The sequence below is a fragment of the Mus pahari genome, chromosome 10, assembly GCF_900095145.1.
Source record: "Mus pahari chromosome 10, PAHARI_EIJ_v1.1, whole genome shotgun sequence".
NCBI classification, from domain to species: Eukaryota; Metazoa; Chordata; class Mammalia; order Rodentia; family Muridae; genus Mus; species Mus pahari.
The window spans coordinates 54,699,004-54,719,061 of record NC_034599.1 but is presented as its reverse complement, the minus strand read 5'-3'; the positions used below and the strand labels follow the sequence as shown (position 1 = coordinate 54,719,061).

The 20,058-nt window shown below is 36.4% G+C and overlaps 1 protein-coding gene across 4 annotated transcripts in view; it reads right to left on the bottom strand.

Annotated features, from left to right (window-relative positions):
* Myo9a (myosin IXA) overlaps positions 1 to 20,058 on the bottom strand; it is a 186,638-nt gene that overhangs the window by 120,670 nt on the left and 45,910 nt on the right. For all 4 annotated transcript variants that reach the window (XM_029543622.1, XM_021207762.2, XM_029543623.1 and 1 more), the window contains exons 7-10: positions 10,990 to 11,087; positions 9,183 to 9,309; positions 3,493 to 3,582; positions 966 to 1,082 (exon numbers count right to left, since the gene is read on the bottom strand). In XM_029543622.1, coding sequence (XP_029399482.1) covers positions 966 to 1,082; positions 3,493 to 3,582; positions 9,183 to 9,309; positions 10,990 to 11,087 — 432 coding nt within the window. The remainder of the gene's footprint in view (positions 1 to 965; positions 1,083 to 3,492; positions 3,583 to 9,182; positions 9,310 to 10,989; positions 11,088 to 20,058) is intronic.

Sequence of the window (20,058 nt, the reverse complement as noted above, 5' to 3'; positions counted from 1 at the left end):
AAAAAAAAAAAAAAAAAAAAAAAAAAAAAAAAAAAAAAATCTAAAAGTGTAATACTAAATATTTTATAAACTTTGGCTAGAAGAAACCTTCTTACATAAGTAAATGTTTAAGTGAAAGATGATAAAAGAATGACAGAATAGATGAATAGAAACTTACAGAATGAGTAAATATTTTAAAAGTACTTAAGAGAGAAAACAGTATGCATAAAATTAAATCTCCAAAATGTTTACAATAGCTCCTAAGAAAGAAAAAAGTAGAAAGATAAAATACAACTGAGATATAAATAAATAATACAGAGGAGAAACAAGATTAAGAAAAGCTTAACAAGTGTTTGGCTTTCATTCCCAAAAAGAAGGGCAACAAATGGGACAGAAGGATAGTTTCTCTCTAAGGTTTCATCATCTAAGGTAAAAAAAAAAAAAAAAAATCACACTAAGTATTACAATTACATACACATACACACACACCCTAGACAGGATTTCTCTGTGTAACCCTCACTGTCCTGGAACTCTCTCTGTCAGTTGACCTGCTGCTGGCTGACCTCAAACCCAGACATCCGCCTGCCTCTGTCTCCCAAGTACTGGGACTAAAGGTGTGAGTCATCATGCCCTGCCAGTATTACACAATTATTAAAATATATAATGATATAGTCTAAGAAATCTTCTGTTAAAATGTATTTTTACAGAAATCTATTTGAAGAGTTTTTATATAGAAAGCAAACACTGAAACAATACAAAATCTGATTTTGTTTCTATTTCTACTTTTAATATACAACTCTGTATATAATGTTCATAGCATGCAAAAATATAGAGAACTGGTGTGCAAAGATACACAAAATGGTTAACCTGAATAGAAAAATAAATAAGTTGATACAACCCTACATAATTCTATCCCTTAAAAGTTCAAGTACTCACCGGTTTATTAAATAAGTCTTCGGGTAAAATATAATACAACAGATCTTTACCTTAGTATCTTGTTCCAAATCTTTACTATTCAGAAGTGCATGATTAATACGAAACACTATCCAGTCAAACAGAGCACTATATAAAGACTTAGCCATGGAGTTTCTCACTGTCACAGCCTACAAAACACAAAGAGAATCATAAGTGCAAAGTGGAATGGTAATAATTTCACTAAGATACAGTAACAGAGGCTAAAGAGATGGCTTAGAGGTTAAGAGCACTGGCTGGCTCTTCCAGAGGTCCTGAGTTCAATTTCCAGCAATCACACAGTAGCTCACAAGCATGTATAATGGGATCTGATGCCTTCTTCTGTCATGTAGTCATGACAGTAGACTATAGAGTGCTCATAAATGTAAACAAATCTTAAAATTAAAAAAAAAAACACACACCAAATTACCAAATTAGTCTATACTTATAGCCCTGTAACTTCTCTTATGCTATACTCTCTAGTCATCCTATATGCAATGCAGTCTGGCCTACCATATCCATTTCTACCCTGTCTCCCATTATTTAAGTCATTACTCAGTCTTACTGGTCATATCAAATGACATTTGTTTTTCCTTTTATTAGTAATGTCACCTCTCTACACAAAGCAAGCATCTTCTTCTATCATAGCTTCTTATCTTATCTTCAGTGACTAGCATGGCCCTCAAATATCCTATTCTCTACAGGCATGCTGTGCATATTTCCCTCCCTGTGACAGTTAATACTGACTACTATCCTGACTGGACTTAAGATGACTGAGATATTAGAAATTTACACCTCTGTTTGTGTCCACAGGGGCATTTGCAGAGATAATAATATAGGAAATCTAATGGAATCAATAATTAATTCCACTGATGAATTTGTGAGAAGTGGGAGAACTATAAAAGGTGACCGGATGGGGGAAGTGGGTCACTGGAGTGTGTCTTGGGGATTATATCTTGCCCTAATCCTTTCTTGTGATATGCACTGATTCTTAGCTGCCACAAACAGCTTTGTTCCCACCATGGGTTTTGGTTTTTTTGTTTGTTTTTTTTTTTTTTTTTTTTGTATTTACAGAAAAAAAAAAAAAGAAAAAGAAAAAGAAAGAATTTAGTAAGAAACAAAAAGGATGTAAAATAAACTTTAAAAGACTGACCAGCAGTTTAAAAGAAAAAAAGGAAATAAGACAAAGTATGCTGAACAGGCAAATGACTGAGGAAAAATAATAAAGAAGAAATAACCACTGGGGTGAAATATTGCTCTCAATTATAATTCTATCTATCATCTGTTTTCCCTACAATATTAAAATGAAATAGAATAATTAAGAGGGACTGAGGATTTAGTTCTGTGGTAGAATGTTTATCTAATATATACCAGATCCAGAGTTCAATAGGATGGAAAGATAAACAAAAATTAAAATCCTTGAAGAGGGACTGGAAAGACTGCTCAGCGGTTAAGATCACTGACTCCTCTTCTAGTGAACCTGGATTCAGTTCCCAGCACCTACAAGGCAGCTCACACATGTCTCAAACTCTGTACTCCATAGGCACTGCACACATACATTACTAAGACATAAATGCAGACAAAACACCGATACGCATAAATTAATAAGTATTTTTTTTATCAAAGAACCTTGAGTAAAAAATGAAAGCTTACTATTTAAAACCACACCAAGTCTCTGCTACAGAATGATACTCTGGAAATTACCAAAGGAGAACTGTAAACACCAAGCTGGCCCTTGGATCTAGACTTATATCCTGCCTGCAAGAAATGGTAGGGCAGTGGTGGCACAAAGCTTGTGGGTTAACCAATATTTGATTTGACTTAAGACGTACTCCACAAGATGGAACCCAAACCTAACCCTACATGAGTGACCAAGAACTAGAAAGCCCAGGAACCTAGGGTAAACCAAATATACTCGTCTTAAAAAACAAAGCAACAAAAAAAAAAAAACAACAAAAAAAATCAGCCATCATCAGTGCTTCCTTCTGCAGCAGATGGAAATAAATACAGAGACCCACAGCCAGGCACAAAGTGAGAGACATTGGAACACGCAGCCCTAAATGAGATGTCTTCATCAAATCCCTCCCTGTGGAAGAGGAGGCAGAAATACTGTAAAAGCCAATGGGAATGAAGAAAAGAAGGTCCTCTCTATCAGTATGAGCAAAGCTCACATGAACCCAGAAACTGAAGCAGCATACACAAGGCCTGCACCAGGTCTTCTATGGTTTTCAGGTTTGTGTTTTTATTGGATCCTTAAGTATGCAAATGAGTGGCTCTCTGATTTTTAAGCCTTCTCTTGGGCTCCTTTCTTGCTGCTGGCTTGTCACTTTAATGTGACAATTTTTGTTTTGTCGTATTACATTTTAATATTTAAGTAAATATAAAACCATGCAAAATTTTAAGCTTCCAAATGTATGGAAAATTCATAGTTTTCCTAGAAAATATTTTAATTAATACATTTTACCTAATGTCATCTTCACTTTTAAAAAGAGGAAAGGAAAAACCCCTACAAACTCTATAGTCTAGAATATTCAAAATACTTTACGCACAAGAAAATCATACCTCTGCCAGTTTATATGGTAAAATAAGCTTTTCTCCCACTGTCACCGTCTTCCTTGTAACTAATGCTTCAAATAGCATCTCTTCTTTAACCTAGAAAGCAGAATAATATATATAATATGTAAGATTTATGAGAGAGAATGAAAAGCTAAGTAAAGAAAAAACTTTAAAATAAAAATAAAATAAATAAATAAGAAACAAAAAAAGAAGAAGAAAAAACTTTAATGAAAGTCAGAAATATGAAATTAATATAAAGAAATGCAAAGAAAATACATAGGCAATCCTAATAATGACTAAAGTAGAATTTAAGCATATCACTAATCATAATTCCTCCACCTAAAATAGAAAAAAAGGGTAACAAATGGTTATTTTCAATGCATGCTTCCAAGTGAGTATTTAACTCTAGAGAGCTTGTCTAGCATGTGAAAGGTCATGAGTTCTCACCAGCATAACAGACAGCTATCACACACACGTATGTATGTATGTATCTACACACATGCTTTTCTGGACTTCTCAATCTAAAGATAAGACAGACTGAAGGATAGGAGCACTCCTTAAATTTGAGGAATACTCCTAGTGAGTACATATGTTCCAGAAATATATTTTTAAATATGAATATTATACTTTGAGATAAAGATGATTCTTTGTTTTTACTCTTACCACAGAAGTCAATAGTATCCTGTCTATTGATGACAGGGGCTCTCTTTGTAGCCTAGACTGGTTTAAACTTCTGAGTGCTGAGAGGTTCCAGGCATGTACCATCAACACCTGACTGAATTATTTAAAAAAATGAATAAAAAGGGGGGACTGGATACATAGATCAGTGGTTAAAAAAACTTGTTCTTGCAGAGGATCAGGTTTCAGTTCTGATTACTCATGTAGTGGTTTACAACCATCATAATTCCAGTTGCAAAAAATTTGACATCTTCTTGTAAACTTCTTGGCCAATTAAGCACACATATGGCAAACATACATGCATATAAGCAAAATACTTATGGAATAATTTTAAGTACAAATACTTGCTGTGTCTGTGTGAGAGGTGTGTGAGTGGATGCATACGTGTATACAGGTGCTAGAGAGGACAGGAATCGATATTAAGTGTTTGTTTATTTCTGCCCATCAGACTTTATTTTGTTTTGCTTTTTTCTTTTCTGAGACAGGATATCTCTATGTAGCCTTGGCTGTCCTGGAACTATGCAATGGTATATTTCTCTATGTAGCCTTGGCTGTCCTGGAACTATGTAGACCAGGTTGACCTAGAACTCACAAAAGCTCCATCTGCCTCTTCTTCCTGAGTACTGCAATTTAAGACATGGCTACTACACCAGATTCTACCTTATTTTTTCAGGCAAGGTCTCATATGGAACCAGAGCTCACTGACTAGCTGGCTATCCTGATATTACAATAAGCCTTTCCTGCCATCCTCCCTCACATTTACCTCCCCAGTGCTAGGTTTACCCTATATTCATGACAAAACCAGCTTTTCCTTGATTATGTGTATCCAAACGCAGGTACTCATGCTTGTATAACAGGCATTTTAGCAGCTGGATCAAGGACCTCAACATAAAACCAGGTACACTGAATCTAACAGAAGAGACAGTGCGAAAGAGCCCTGAACTCCTTGGCACAGGAGAACTCCAATGGCTCATGCTCTAAGATCAAGAATTGATAAATGGGACCTCATGAAACTAGAAAGTTTCTGTAAGGCAAAGGACATAGTCAATAAGACAAATCAGCAACCTACAGATTGGGAAAAAATCTTCACTAACGCCACATATGATAGAGACTAATATCCAAAATATATAAAGAACTCAAGAAGTTCATCACCAAAAAAAATCAAACTACCCAATCAAAAAATGGGGTATAGAACTTAACTGAGAATTCACAACTGAAGAATATCGCACCTAAAGAGAGAAGCACCTAAAGAAATATTCAAAGTCCTTAGTGATCAGAGAAATGCAAATCAAAACGACCCTGAGATTCCACCTTACACCAATCAGAATGGCTAAGATCAAAACCTCGGGTGACAACACATGTTGGAGAGGATGTGGAGAAAGAGGAACACTCCTCCATTGCTGGTGGGATTGCAAACTGCTACAACCACTCTGGAAATCAATCTGGAGGTTCCTCAGAGAATTGGAAGTAGATCTACCTGAAGACCCAGCTACACCACTCTTGGGAATATACCCAAAAGATATCCCACCATGCCACAGGGACAAGCCTTCCACTATGTTCATAGTGACCTTATTTGTGATAGCCAGAAGCTGGAAACAACCCAGATGCCCCATGACAGAAGAATGGATATAGAAAATGTGGTTCGTTTACACAATGGAATACTACTCAGCTATTAAGAATGAGGACATCCTGAGTTTTGCAGGCAAATGGATAGAACTAGAAAATATCATCCTGAGTGAGGTAACTCAGACCCAAAGGGACATGCATGGTATGTACTTACTAATAAGTGGATTTTAGCCAAATAAAAAATAAAAATAGGGGCTGGTGAGATGGCTCAGTGGGTAAGAGCACCCGACTGCTCTTCCGAAGGACCGGAGTTCAAATCCCAGCAACCACATGGTGGCTCACAACCATCCGTAACAAGATCTGATGCCCTCTTCTGGAGTGTCTGAAGACAGCTACAGTGTACTTACATATAATAAATAAATAAATCTTTAAAAAAATAAAAAAATAATAAAAATATAGAATACCCAAGACACAGTCCACAGAACTCAAAGAGCTCAACAAGCTGAAGTGTCCAAGTAAGGACAACTCAGTCCCACTTGGGAGAGAGAAGAAGGCAATCTCAAGTGGGGAGGGACCAGAGAAAGAAAGTGGAGGGGGTGGGGTAAATGGAGGAAGGGAAACCTGATCTGGTATTGGGTGAGGAAAAAAGACTGAAGCCCTGGGGGTCAGCAGAAAGAATGGAAACGGGCAACCTAGGGAGATAGGAGGTTGGGAGGACCCTCCAGAATGCACCAGTGACCTGGGAGGTGACTGACTCCCAGGACTCAAGGGACCTTAGATGAAATGCCAGGCAGTAGGGAGAGGGAACTTATAGACCCTACTTCCAACAGGAAGATAGGACATCAAGTGAGGGATGGGGTTGCCATCCCACATTCTCAACTCTGATTCCTAATTGTTCCTGTCTGAAAGAATAACAGGGATGGAAATGGAGAGGAGCCTGAGGAAAAGAAGCTCAAGGGAGGTCCCAAGGCCTCACACTGTTACTGAAGCTAAAAAGCACTCACAACCTAGCATGACCCCACTCCAGAAGACCCAGCAAGCAGCTGAGTCAGATGCAGCTCTCTTACCCTCTTACACTCTTGCCTTTCTCCCCCACCTTTCTCTCCACGTGGTCATGGCCAGCCTTCACTTAACTACTCTCTGCTTTTGTTTGCCTTTCTCTGCCTCTACTACTCTCTTAACTCCCCTCCCCATACCCTAAATAAACTCTATACTAAAAAAAAAAAAAAGTCAGATGCAGATATTTGCACCTAACCAATGGACAGAAGCAGCTGACCTCTGTTGTTGAATTAGGGAAGGCTGAAAGAAGCTGAGAAGGGTGATCCTGTAGGAGGAGCAGCAGTCTCAATTAATCTGGACCCCCAGTGTTGGATCTCTCAAACACTGGACCACCAAACAGTCAGCATACACCACCTGATAGGAGGCCCCCAACACATATACAGTAGACAACTTCCGGGTCTATGTTCATTCAGAGATGATGCACCTAACCCTCAAGAGACTGGACGCCCCAGGAAGTTTAGAGGTCTGGTGGGGTGGGGGGTGGAGAAGAGGTATGGGATGTAGAACATTTGGAGAGTTGGTGGGTGGGAATAAAATATGGAGTGGAAAAAAAATAAATTAATAAAAAAACAAGGGCTGGAGAGATGGCTCAGCAGTTAAGAGCACTGACTGCTCTTCCGAAGGTCCCGAGTTCAAATCCCAGCAACCACATGGTGACTCACAACTATCTGTAATGAGATCTGATGCCCTCTTCTGGTGTGTCTGAAGACAGCTACAATGTACTCATACACATAAAATAAATAAATCTTTAAAAAAAATAAAATAAACAAATCAAGCTAATTCTGACTGCTCCAAACCAGAAACAAGACAGAAGTAAGACAGAAGTAGATTAACAATTGTAGTACACACACACACACACACACACACACACACACACAATATAAATATTACCCAGAGATAAAAGAATGGTGTTTTTGTTTGTTTTTGTGACAAGTCTCTTTATGTAGTTCTGGCTGTTCTGGAACTTACTATGTAGAGAAGGCTGGCATTGAACTCACAGAGATCCACCTGCCTCTGCCTCCCAAGTGCTGGGATTAATGGAGTGTGTGCTCTGCTGCTGCCGCCACCACCACTACCTGGCCTAAAAGAATGCATCTTAAATGCATGCTACCAAGTAAAGTAAGTCATTCCAAAAATATTAACATCTCAATAATTACAATTATATTACATGTGAAAAATACAAATTAATGTGAACAGAAGTTTTAGAACAGTGAAAAGATTCTGTATAAGACTATAATAGTGGATGCATTACCTTTATATATTTGTTAAAAAAAAAAACAAAAAAAAAACCACTCGCACAAAAAGTGGCCCCTACTGTATACAAATTTTAAAAAATTACTTAAGGCAGAAAGGGATTCCAGAAGTAGTATAGGGCATAATGAGATACTCTAGCTATATAACAATATATGAAATAATCTCAACGGAGGAAAGAGGAAGAAAAGATGAAGAGCGAAGCAACACTTAAGACAAATGCAATCCACAACTAAAGCCAAAAGGCACCTGTAAAAATTGGTGTCTAATCTAAAACCATTTCCCACAAGGAAACTGGTGTTAATTCGATACTGTTATAAAATGAATCCTGTTGGTGAGAAATATATGGGTGATAGAGGGGGAAATGATAGGTTTCTGTCTGAGATAGTGCGAGTTTACACACATGGAAGAGGAAAAATTTGAACACTAGTTTGAAAAATGAATTTACAGACATGAGTATGAAATCATTATTTTTATACAGATACAAATGATTACATATGAAAATTTGTTGTAGATACACAGTTAAAATACACCCATATATTTACTTCATCTGTCAGATGAGACAGCCTAAAAGAAAAATACTAATCTGTTGGGGGTAAATCTGGAAAGATGAAGAGTTAGCTGGATATTACAACACAGCATAACTTTGAGAAGATCAGTGGAAAAGAGTCTGATGTACAAAGAAGCATGGGACCTGGCCTTTAAGTCCTCCTCAAGCCATTTAAGAAAAAAAAAATTGGTAGTTGTACCTATTCTCTCTACTCACCAAGATACCCATCTTCAAATCAAATCATCTAACCACAGTTTGAAAAATCTCAAATTGAAAGAGCAACACTGGCATGTGCCCAGGACATTATACAATCTAAAGTGTAAATATTCATTCTAATCAAATAACTGAGGGATTATATGTATTGGGAGCAAGTGAAGGCAAGGAAGAAAACACAGTCCTCAGGATCCTGGCACACCGACAAGTAAAGTAAGGCAGGGATCCAGGGAGATTCCAACTTCTGGAAACATTATTTTAAAATAGTATCAAATAAATTAAATTTTAAGTAAAACCCATCTATAAGTTAAAGGATATATAAAATAAAAATAAGACATTACCCAGTATCTAAAATAAGAATTGAAATCGAATGACTCACTTCTAATAATTCTGAGACAATGGGTAGTACTTCAGGATTACAGATATCAATAGAGTCATCCCGATAGGTCTTCTTTTTATATGAGATATTACCCAAATGAAGTATTGCTGAGAGCAGAGAAAAAATCCTATGAAAATAAAAGCACAGATTAAAGTTTGCAGTTTGCATTCTCAAAGCTCATTTCACTCCAAAACCCAAAACAAATTCACCCATACAAAGCATGAAGTATATAATCTTCACAAAAGATTAATTTTAATTAAACTTTATTATTTAAACTGTATGTTAAATATTAAACAAATTACATGTAACATGAATCTCATACACACTTCAAAAACTGTTCTAAAAACAGCTAGATACAAAAGTGTCTAAGGATCTGAACTCCATCTCTCATGTTTCCATAGTAAGCACTTCAATCCAAGGAACCATCTCTAGAGCCCTATCAAAAGTTTTTACATTTTCATTCTGCTTATAATACCATGTATAAAAACTTTGTTGTTTTTTCTGTTTTGTTTTATTGCCTGATTTTTGAGGGTGCTGTTTTCAGGGATTGAGTCTATGGTCTTGTGTATGGAAGGAAAGCACTTTTATTATGGGGCTACATTTACATATCAAGAAATTTTAAAATAAGAGCAAACATGCAAATATTCATGTAATATTATATATTACATATAGACATGTATAACTTAACACTAAAGATCAGATATATAAAGTAAAAAGCTGTAATATAGTAATATAGTAAAATTAGTAGTTTTAAGTTATGTCTATATACAGCTTCAAGAAGCTTCAAGAAGTCCACAATCTATATGCAAATGTTTATGAACATACATCTTACCAAAGTATTTTAGCTTTCATCAGCTTCTCAAAGATTATATAGTAAAAAAGGGAGCAGGACACTTAAACCTTAATGACTAAGGCAATAGTGATGCCATTTATAAAACTGTTCAAAAGAACCAAAGAACATGGAATGACTGCTGTGAAGATAGCCAACTTATTTTTCTGAAGGATCTGAGGCCTGCTCCACAGGGGGGGAAAATGCATGACTAATATTGTAACCATGGCTAAGGGCCCAGGAAACTAAGCGGTCATAGCCCAAGTAAAGAGACCTACTGCCATTATTTTGCTAAAGACTTTCTGTCAAACTGCCTTCTAAATATATGTTATACCCATAGATTAGTGCTGCTCTCAACCATAGTCAAAGAAGATTCTTTTGGCAGTGGGCAGTCAATGCAAAGACTCATAACTGGTCAAAGTGTCAAGAATAATTAACTATTGAGGACTGCCCTAAAGAGACTTGTGTATAAATCCCACAATGCTCAGAATATACCACAGAAGACAGGGTCAAGAGCCAAAGAATGGAGAGGAGTGCTGCAAGATGCTGTCTTCTGAACATTACATGGTTACTGAACTTACCAACTCAGAGAATCCATGGTAACCTGCAAAAGACCTGAGCAAAATCAAGCTAGTGAATATTCTCAGCATGGCTAAGGGAAGTAATCACAAGGCTCCATTCCTAGCAGAGGAGTTATTGAAATTTGGTGGCTACTGGGGGAGAGGAAGTCATCTTTTTTCATAGATGTAGCTGCAGGTAGGCTTCATGCCTATGCAAGCAATACTAATTCTATTCGCTGGGTTATAGAAGAAGGAAAAGGAAGCTAAAGATGAAATAATAAAGATGTATACATGTGTGAAATTGTCAAAGAATATAAAATGTTTTTAAAAGAACTAAGATGGAGATCTCTTACAGACACATCATGTTTTACTACTGTAAATAATAAAACTACAGTAAATGAAAAATTTTAAAACTCACTGTCTTCGTGTCTTGGGAAGAAATCCTACCATTTCCATGGCCAACTGTAAGCGTTCAAAATCATGCCTCAAATCTTCTCCCTCCACTGTGAAGCAATCCTGCTTAAGACAAAAGGTGGAAGAAAATATATATCAAGTTAACTTGTTAAACTTGTAAGCCACTCATTAATTTAAGTAGGACCCTGTGTAAATGCAAAGTAAAACTAAAAGAATATTTAAATATAATCAGACCCATTAAACCTCTCTTCTGAGTAAAGATAAAGTAAACAAAGTAAACATACCTACCAAATATTAATAGTACTTTTTATCTTCCCTTAACAATAACCAGCTTAGGACAAGTTAGAAAGCTAGCGGTATTTATAAAATATGTGGATACCAAGTTTGATTTTAATAGCACCCAAAACACACAAAAAAATTAGTATAGTATATGGTTGAGAAGTAATTTATATAATATAAACTAGTTGGTGTTATAGCAGGTATATAAAGAAAATATATAAGAATAGTAAAAATAAGCACACAAACATACACACACACACACACACACACACACACACGCATGCACCATAATGATCATGAGGGCAGGGGAAAGCATTATGTCAAAATAGAAGACCCCTAGAAAAACATGTCATGTGAATCAGTAAAAAGTTATTCAGGGGCTGGAAAGATCACTTAAGACAACTTGGTGTTTTTCCAGAAGAAGCAACTTAGTTCCTTGTGCTGACATCAGGTGTCTAACAATCACCTGGAACTCCAGCTCCAAGGTATCCAATGCTTTTCTGACCTTCATGGGCACAGGCATATATTTGGCACACATTCACATAAAGCACACACACATATACCTAAATAAAATAAAAATAAGTATTTTTTTAGTTCTTATGGGATGGCAAGATAATTCAACAGAAAAAAGCACTTTTCTTTCGAGCCTGACAAACCTGAAATCAAACCACATAAAAGTAAAAACTGATAACTTCAAAAAAAAACCTCACATACATGCCTGACACCTGTGTATCCACATTCACACATCAAACATACATGAAATAATAAATAATTTTTAAAAAAAATAGCTTTAGCTGGCATAATGAACTCTGAAGGTTAAGGGCCCCTAGTTTGATCACTAGAATACACAAAGGGAAATGGAAGAACTAACTCCACATGCTGTTCTTTGACCTCCACTCCTACTCAGTGGAATGTGCACTGTGGCACACACAACAAACATGCACCTCCACACATATGTACAGACAATACATAATATATAATGCTGTTCACCACTAAGGGAGCCAGGTGTAAAGCTAGTCTATTGTTAAACCCACCACCAGGGGTTCTTAGTAAATGCTTGATTATGCTATTCCTTTGGGCCTAGTGAAAAAACCTGTTTCAAGGGGATTCCTTACCTCTTTCATTTTAAACCCACCTTTTCATTAGGCCAATGTTTATTCCCTTGTTTGGGTGAGACTGGCTACTGTCCTAACTAATCACTCTGCAGACTAGCCTTAGCTCTGTTCTTTGTAATGCCTAATTAGTTTCACAGGTCTCTTCTAGAAGTAAATTTGAATGTTACTGAATAGGTAACCTTCTCAATGATTTCCTGCTGAATTCTAAGCTCGGCTTCACAGATTTTCTAGGACATTGGAACACTGGTGAAGGCTCACCTATGATAAAATTCAATCTTTTTTTTTTTTAAATAAAATATGTAAATAAAATTTAAAAAAATAATATAAAAGTTTTAAATTATATTTTAAAAAGTAGATAAGCACTCCAAAGCATGTGCCGTAATCCTAGCACTAGGTAGGTAGAAGAAGGAGAAGGAGGAATTTGAGGATGGCCTCAACTACACAGAGTTTAAGGCCAGATGGAAGAAAGAATATGACTGTTGAGCACTGTATTTACATTAAACATTTTATAAGCTGACGAGATGATGCTGACATTAGCAGTGCTTGCTGCTCTTAAAGAGGACTGGAGTTCAGTTCCCAGCACTCACACTGGATGCTTACATATGACTCCAGCTCAAGGGGATCGGATGTATTCTGATTTTTGCAGGTACTCACATGTACAAAGAGGTAAACACATATACACATGAACACAAAACCAATCTCATGAAAATTTTAAAATGTGAGTATCTTTGTGTGTGTCTGTGTGCGTATATGGATATAGTAGCATATGCCTATAATCCCAACACTCCAGATACAGAGGCAGAGGAATCACAAACTATAAACCAGCCTGGACTGTAGAGCATGATCCCATCTCAAAAAAACCATGAAATGAAACAACTAACCAAAGAATGCTTTTTAGTATAACTTTTGCATTTCAGCTCAAAAAACAGTCAACAGTAATATTATACACACAATCCTTACATGTTCACATAGCACTTTATAAAGTGGTTGTCTAAAACATTTCAAACTTCAATTTATTTTTCTTTTTATTAATCATTTTATTTGTCTACATTTCAAATGATCACCCTTCCTGGTTACCCCTCCACCAAATCCCCATTCCATCGCCCTAACCCCCCTTCCCTTGGTCTTCAATTTCCTTTTTACTGCCTATCTTCCTAGGGAATGATACATTAATTATTCAACAGACAAAAGAACTCATCCATTTTATTGCAAGCAACAAGTCAGTTCTGAGATCAAATTACTGAAATAAATGTGGGGGGAAAGAGGATTGAAAATATAAACAAAAACTGCCAAACAATCAGACCCAGACTATGTGGGACCTGATTTCAGTAACCTCAGCAAACATTTAGAGTCTAACTCCTAATGATCTACACAAATAGCCAATTGGAAGACGACAGATATGTGAAGTTTACTGTTTAACAAAATAGTGAAATATGTGTCTATCTACTAACATATGGAACCCACATTCTCAGATGACAATTCTCCCATAGAGACTGTCTCGTATGGTAATGTCATTTTCTTGGATAAATTTTCTGTGTCTCTTCTGCTCTGTAAATACTTTCACTCCCATAACTTCATGTATAATCATGAATCACACACGGAACTGAATGACCTTAAGAAATAAAGTGCTTCTTCATTTTGTAAACATATTTAGAGTATCAAAAACATGTTCAAAAACTTACTAGGTATTATGATTTCACAATTACATCTTGAAACAAAGTCTAAAATTCATAATTTAAGTTTAGAACACTAATGTATTTTAATTTTCCATGTGGAAAGGTACACATATACACTTCAAAAGTTTAAGTAATTTTCTTTGTTTATTTGTACTTTGTCATTTTTAAACAAACAATGCATACTTTCCTATATGTGGATACTACTTTTAGGATTTAGACACATACATTTCATTTAGAATAACCTCAGAGTTTGGGTACCTAGTAATGGACCAGGAGGGAAGGAGAATATTCCAAGTAAGGGCAAACAGAATATAATGTTGTAAGGAGTCTACTTGGAAACTAGAAGAAGATTAAATGGGGAGGTAAACAAGAAGCCAGGGCAAACAAGAGAATATGGGAATGAAAAACTAACACCAAAAGCCCTTTGAAATGCCATATGGAACCCTACAACTGTAGAAACTTCTTAAAATATATATACAAAGAAAGAAATTTAAATGAAGAAACCACATAATAGGGGAGACAATAAACCAACTAGACATTTTAAGCCACCAGGTAAAGCCCTTAGTGCCAGGAATTGGTTACATCTTATTGTGCTAGCAAAAGGGGTCCTACAGAATCTCCTCCCAAATATCACAGGCTATTGATTATACTCCACAACCTAATTGCAAGGCCCTATTGCTGAAGACACCACTTACTTATTACATCATTAGAAATGGGAAAATCAAGCTGGTGCCCACTATAAACTTCAGTCCTACTGACTAGAGTTCATAGGGCTGAAAGGTGATACTTTGTGCATACTACAAGAGAAGAAAATCATCAATATTACCCAGCTACAAACCCTGCAACATACAATAGTGACCTGGCAAGATACACTGATGCAATAGGGGCACAAATGTTATGGGAGCAACCAACCACTTCTTGAATGGGTTTAAGGCCTGTTTCATGAGCTGGAAACCATACCTGACACTGTTGCCATGGCTAAGAAACTGAGACTAGACAGGTTCAGGGCAGGATGGAAAACACTACTACTACAATTCTGCTACAACAGCAGTTCTAAAGCTGTGGGTTGAGACCCCTTTGGGGGCTTGAGTGACCCTTTCACAGAGGTAACCTAAGACCATGCTAAATAAGAGAGGCCCCTTGGTCTTGCAAACTTTATATGCCCCAGTACAGGGGAATGCCAGGGCCAAGAAGTAGGAGTGAATGGTAGGGGATCAGGGCAGGGGGAGGGTATAGGGGACTTTGGGGGTAGCACTTGAAATGTAAATGAAGAAAATATCTAATAAAATTTTTTTTAAAAAAAGACCATGCTGGATATCGGGTATTCATACTACAATTCAAAACAGTAGCAAAATTACACTTATGAAATAGCAACAAAAATAATTGTATGGGTTTTTTTTGTTTTATTGTTTTTGTTTTTGTTTGGTTTTTTTTAACCCAAGACCTCCACAACAAGAGGAACTGCATTACAGGGTTACAGCATTGGAAGGTTGTTAACCACTGTGCTAAAGGAATATAACAATAGAATGACTCCTAATGACATATTGCTATATTGCACAAAGATCAGCCCTTATCAGATAAGCTTCTTCTTGCAGTAGATGGGAAATTCAGAGGAGACCTACAATATGCAAAAAAGTAAGAGGCTTTACAGTATGCAACCCTAAATGCAATGTCTTCATCAAAGCCCTCCTCTCACGGATCAGGATCTACATGAAACACGCAGAAATATTATAAGAAGCAGAGGTGGTGGATGGCTCTAAAGAAATGGCATTTACAGACAAAACAGGAATAAACTCACAGAGACTGACAACATAAAATCTGAAAACGTTCAACCAGACAAAAACCCAGCATGAAGAAGTGACCACAAAGTTACACCAGATACCAAAAAGCTACTTGGAAATGATAACTGCTGGGAAAGGGAGTATCAGTTATCTCCAATGGGGAGACACTGGTATATCAACAATACTCCAAAACAGGCCCAATGCCTAGGAGTAGCAGGACAACACAAATAGAATTCCAGATTTTCTGGGTACTTTTCAGTTTAGTTTGCTTTTGATTTATTTTTATTATTTTGTCTTTTTGTGTTTTTTTAATTTTGTTTTTCCTTTGAAAGAGAGAGTTGTGTGTAAATCAAGCTAGGTGAGTAGGAAGGTAGAAAGGATCCAGGAGGAATTAAGGAGAGGAAAGAGAATATGATCAAGTATATCATACAAAAATATCTTAAAAATAAACACAATTTCACGCTATAATTCAGGCAGGCCTCCACCCCCAGCAAACTTCTTGCTTCAACCTAAAAGTACTAGAATTACAGATATGTTCTATCACACTTAGTAAACATATTTAAACAGTAAAACATATTTAAAGTTTCTTAATTTATTTATATATATATATATATATATATATATATATATATATATATATAGTTTTTCAAAACAGGGTTTCTCTGTATAGCCCTGGATGTCCTGGAACTCACTCTGTAGACCAGGCTGGCCTCGAACTCAGAAATCTGCCTGCCTCTGCTTCCCAAGTGCTGGGATTAAAGATGTGCGCCACCATGCCCGACTAATTATTTTTTACACTCTATATTTTATACCCCCACACACTGCCTACCTTCCAACTATTCCACATCCCATACCTCCTACCCACACCCCTGTCTCCACATGGATGCCCCCCTACACACACCTGACATCTAAACTCCCTGGGGCCTCCAGTCTCTTGAGAGTTAGGTGCAACATCTCTGAATGAATACAGACCCGGCAGTCCTCTACTGTATGTGTGTTGGGATTTTTTTTTTTATTTATCCCAAGATCTCCATTATTCATTTTTAAAAATATCACATTTTTAATAATATGACAGAGAGTATAAACACGTTTATGTAAATGCAACACACACACAGCAGTGAGTCTTACAATTGATGTGGTTCTTATTTGCTGCAAAGTGAATGAAACAGGAACCTAACATACTGGGAAAGTGAAGTAAAAAACATGCTGAGCTTTCAGATTTGCAGTTATCCTCAATCAATCAAATATTTTTTTCACTCACAAGTATAATGTGGTCTCAGGAAATACCAAAATCACAATTTATTTTAACTACCTTGATTTCCTTAACTGTTTCTGTAAAGACAGTTGCAGAGAAAAAGCAAGGATAGACTTTATTTCCTAGACCAAAACTATCCTTATCGTACATGAGACTTTTCCAGAAGCCAGTCTTTAAACACACCAAGATTCAAAAACAACTAGGGGAAGAAAAAAACTAAAATGTGGAAAAGGTAGGCTAAATAGGCCATAACAAAAGTAGCCACCACAGTGAGTGCTCTGTTTCATTTCTGTTGCTGTGATTAAGCATCCTGATAAAAAGCAACTTAGAGGGGCTGGCGAGATGGCTCAGGAGATAAGAGCATTGACTGCTCTTCTGAAGGTCCTGAGTTCAAATCCCAGCAACCACATGGTGGCTCACAATCACCCATAATGAAATCTGACCGCCTCTTCTGGTGTGTCTGAAGACAACTACAGTGTACTTATGTATAATAATGAATAAATCTTTTTTAAAAATTTTAAAAAAGCAACTTAGAGGGAAAAAAGTATTTATTGAGGTTACAGTTCCACGACAAAACCCATCATTTCAAGGAAGTCAAGGCAGGAACTTAAAGCATCACATCAGTCAAGAGCAGAGAGAAAATTGATGTATGATCCTTATGTGTTTGGCTGTTTATTAGTAGTGCTCACCCAGTACTCTCTATCCTTATACAGGAAAGGGCCCGAAATTACAGAATGGCATCACCCACAGTGGACTAGATCTTTCTGTATCAATTAATAATCAAGGCAATTCCTCACAAACAATGCCCAGAAGCCAATTAATCTTGATAATTCCTCAATTGAGATGCTTTTGTCAGGTGAGTCTAGGCTGTAACAAACTAAAAACCACCATCCCAGTGTATAACTAGAGCTTGATCTCAAACTTATCTCTGGGAAACAATATGAAACTAGAACTGAGAGAGTTGTAAGCGCTGGTAAGTGTAAACATAAACATATGTTAAATATAAATGTATATGTATCCCTAGTTTTTTATACATTTTTTTTGATAATTCATGAATAAATTGGATGCTTGGGAAAATAAACAAACATAAAAGACTTTAAGCAATTACAAGGCTGATCTTTAGATTGAAATTGCACAGAGCAGGATTAAGTCACAATGATAACAGATATTAACATATTATCAAACTGGGCATGGTGACCTATTATCTAAGCATGAGGTCAGCTAAATCTCTGAGATTACCTCAGACTTGCAGATCATTCTGGGCAGCAGAGTTCAAGGTGAGACAAAAATAACAAACACAAAAGAAACACCACATAGTCTTAAGTATTTTATTTATCATCAATATTTTATAATTGACAAAACAAAGACCAAGAGAACCTAACGATAATGAAAAGCCTTACATTTGAATATACTATTAGCCACTGAAGATGGAAAATATGCACTTACTAAATATCTACCCACCAGTCATATCATCTCTTAGTCAGATATACTCTATATAATCTCAAAAGATGAAGAAATGATCTTATATAACAAAACAGATTACAAGTTCAATAATTGAACAATACTAGTCATGTAAGTTCAAATAACTTACATGGGAAAATAAGGTTTAATTTATTCCCCAAACATACAATGAAGAAAACCTAATAGGAAAGAATAAACTACAAGATACGATAATTACTTGATTTTTAGAATTCACTTGGAAGAAAAAGAACCAGGAACTGGTTATAGTGACAAACGCCTTTAATCCCAAAGGCAGAGACAGGAGGATCTCTGGGATTTTGGGGCTAGCAGGGTAAGCATAAACATAAACATATATATGTATAAATGTATACTTATCCCTAGGTTTTTTAATAAAGTTTTATTTATTTTATGTACACTGTCACTATCTTCAGACACACCAGAAGAGGAGATCAGATCCCATTACAGATGGCTGTGAGCCACCATGTGGTTGCTGGGAATTGAACTCAGGGCCTCTGGAAGAGCAATCAGTGTTAACACCTGAGCCCTCTCTCCATCCCCCATCCTAGATTTTTATAGATTTTTTTTTTTTTTTTTTTTGCTAAATCATGAACTGGAGTCTTGGAAAAATAAACAAACAGAAAAAAACTTTTAAAAATTACATTACCTACCAAGTTCTAAGACAGCCAGGACTAAATAGAGAGGCAATCAAAGTCCAGCTCTAGTTGAAAAGTATAATAAACAGGACTAACTGTGCTGAAAGGAATATTAAGAACAGGAAATTATAGGCTGGGGCAGTATTTCAGTAGGTAAAATATTTGCTCTTCAAGCTTCAGTTTAATCTCTAGGGGTCACATTTTTCAAAGCTGAACATGGTGGCAAGTGTCACTATGGAGGTAGAGACAGGTGGGTCTTGCTGGCTAGCCAGTCTAGCCTACTTCCAGGTTGCAGGCCAATGAAAGGCATGGTCTTAAAATAAACAGACAAATAAATGTGGATAGCACCTGAGAACAACAAAATTGTTCTCTAGCTTCTACATATGTGTAGCTATCTATACAAATAGAAAAAAACAGGCACACATGAGGGCGCACGTGCACACACGTGTAACTTATAACTACAAAATTCCTTTAAATAAAAAAGACAAAAAAAAAAAAAGACATACTCTGATTCAAATGATGGCAGCAACTATAGAAGTGACATTTTCCCCTAGCACTTCAGTGTTCAGTTCTCTAGCAAATTCTTCATACCTATTGTCAAATTTAATACAAACTCCGAAGACCATTTTTGAAGATTTCTTTTTTCTTTGCTTGATTTTTGTGGTTTTTTTTTGTTGTTGTTGTTGTTCTTTTTTTTTTTTTTTTTTTTTTTAGTTAATTTCACTATTGATTCTAAGCTTGCTTATTATTTGTTAAGCAGCACAGGCTGTTCTAAACTTGATATTCCTGCCTTAGCCTTCCTGAGTGCTAGATTACAGGTCTGTGGCTTTTTGGTCTTTCTGGACAAAGTCTT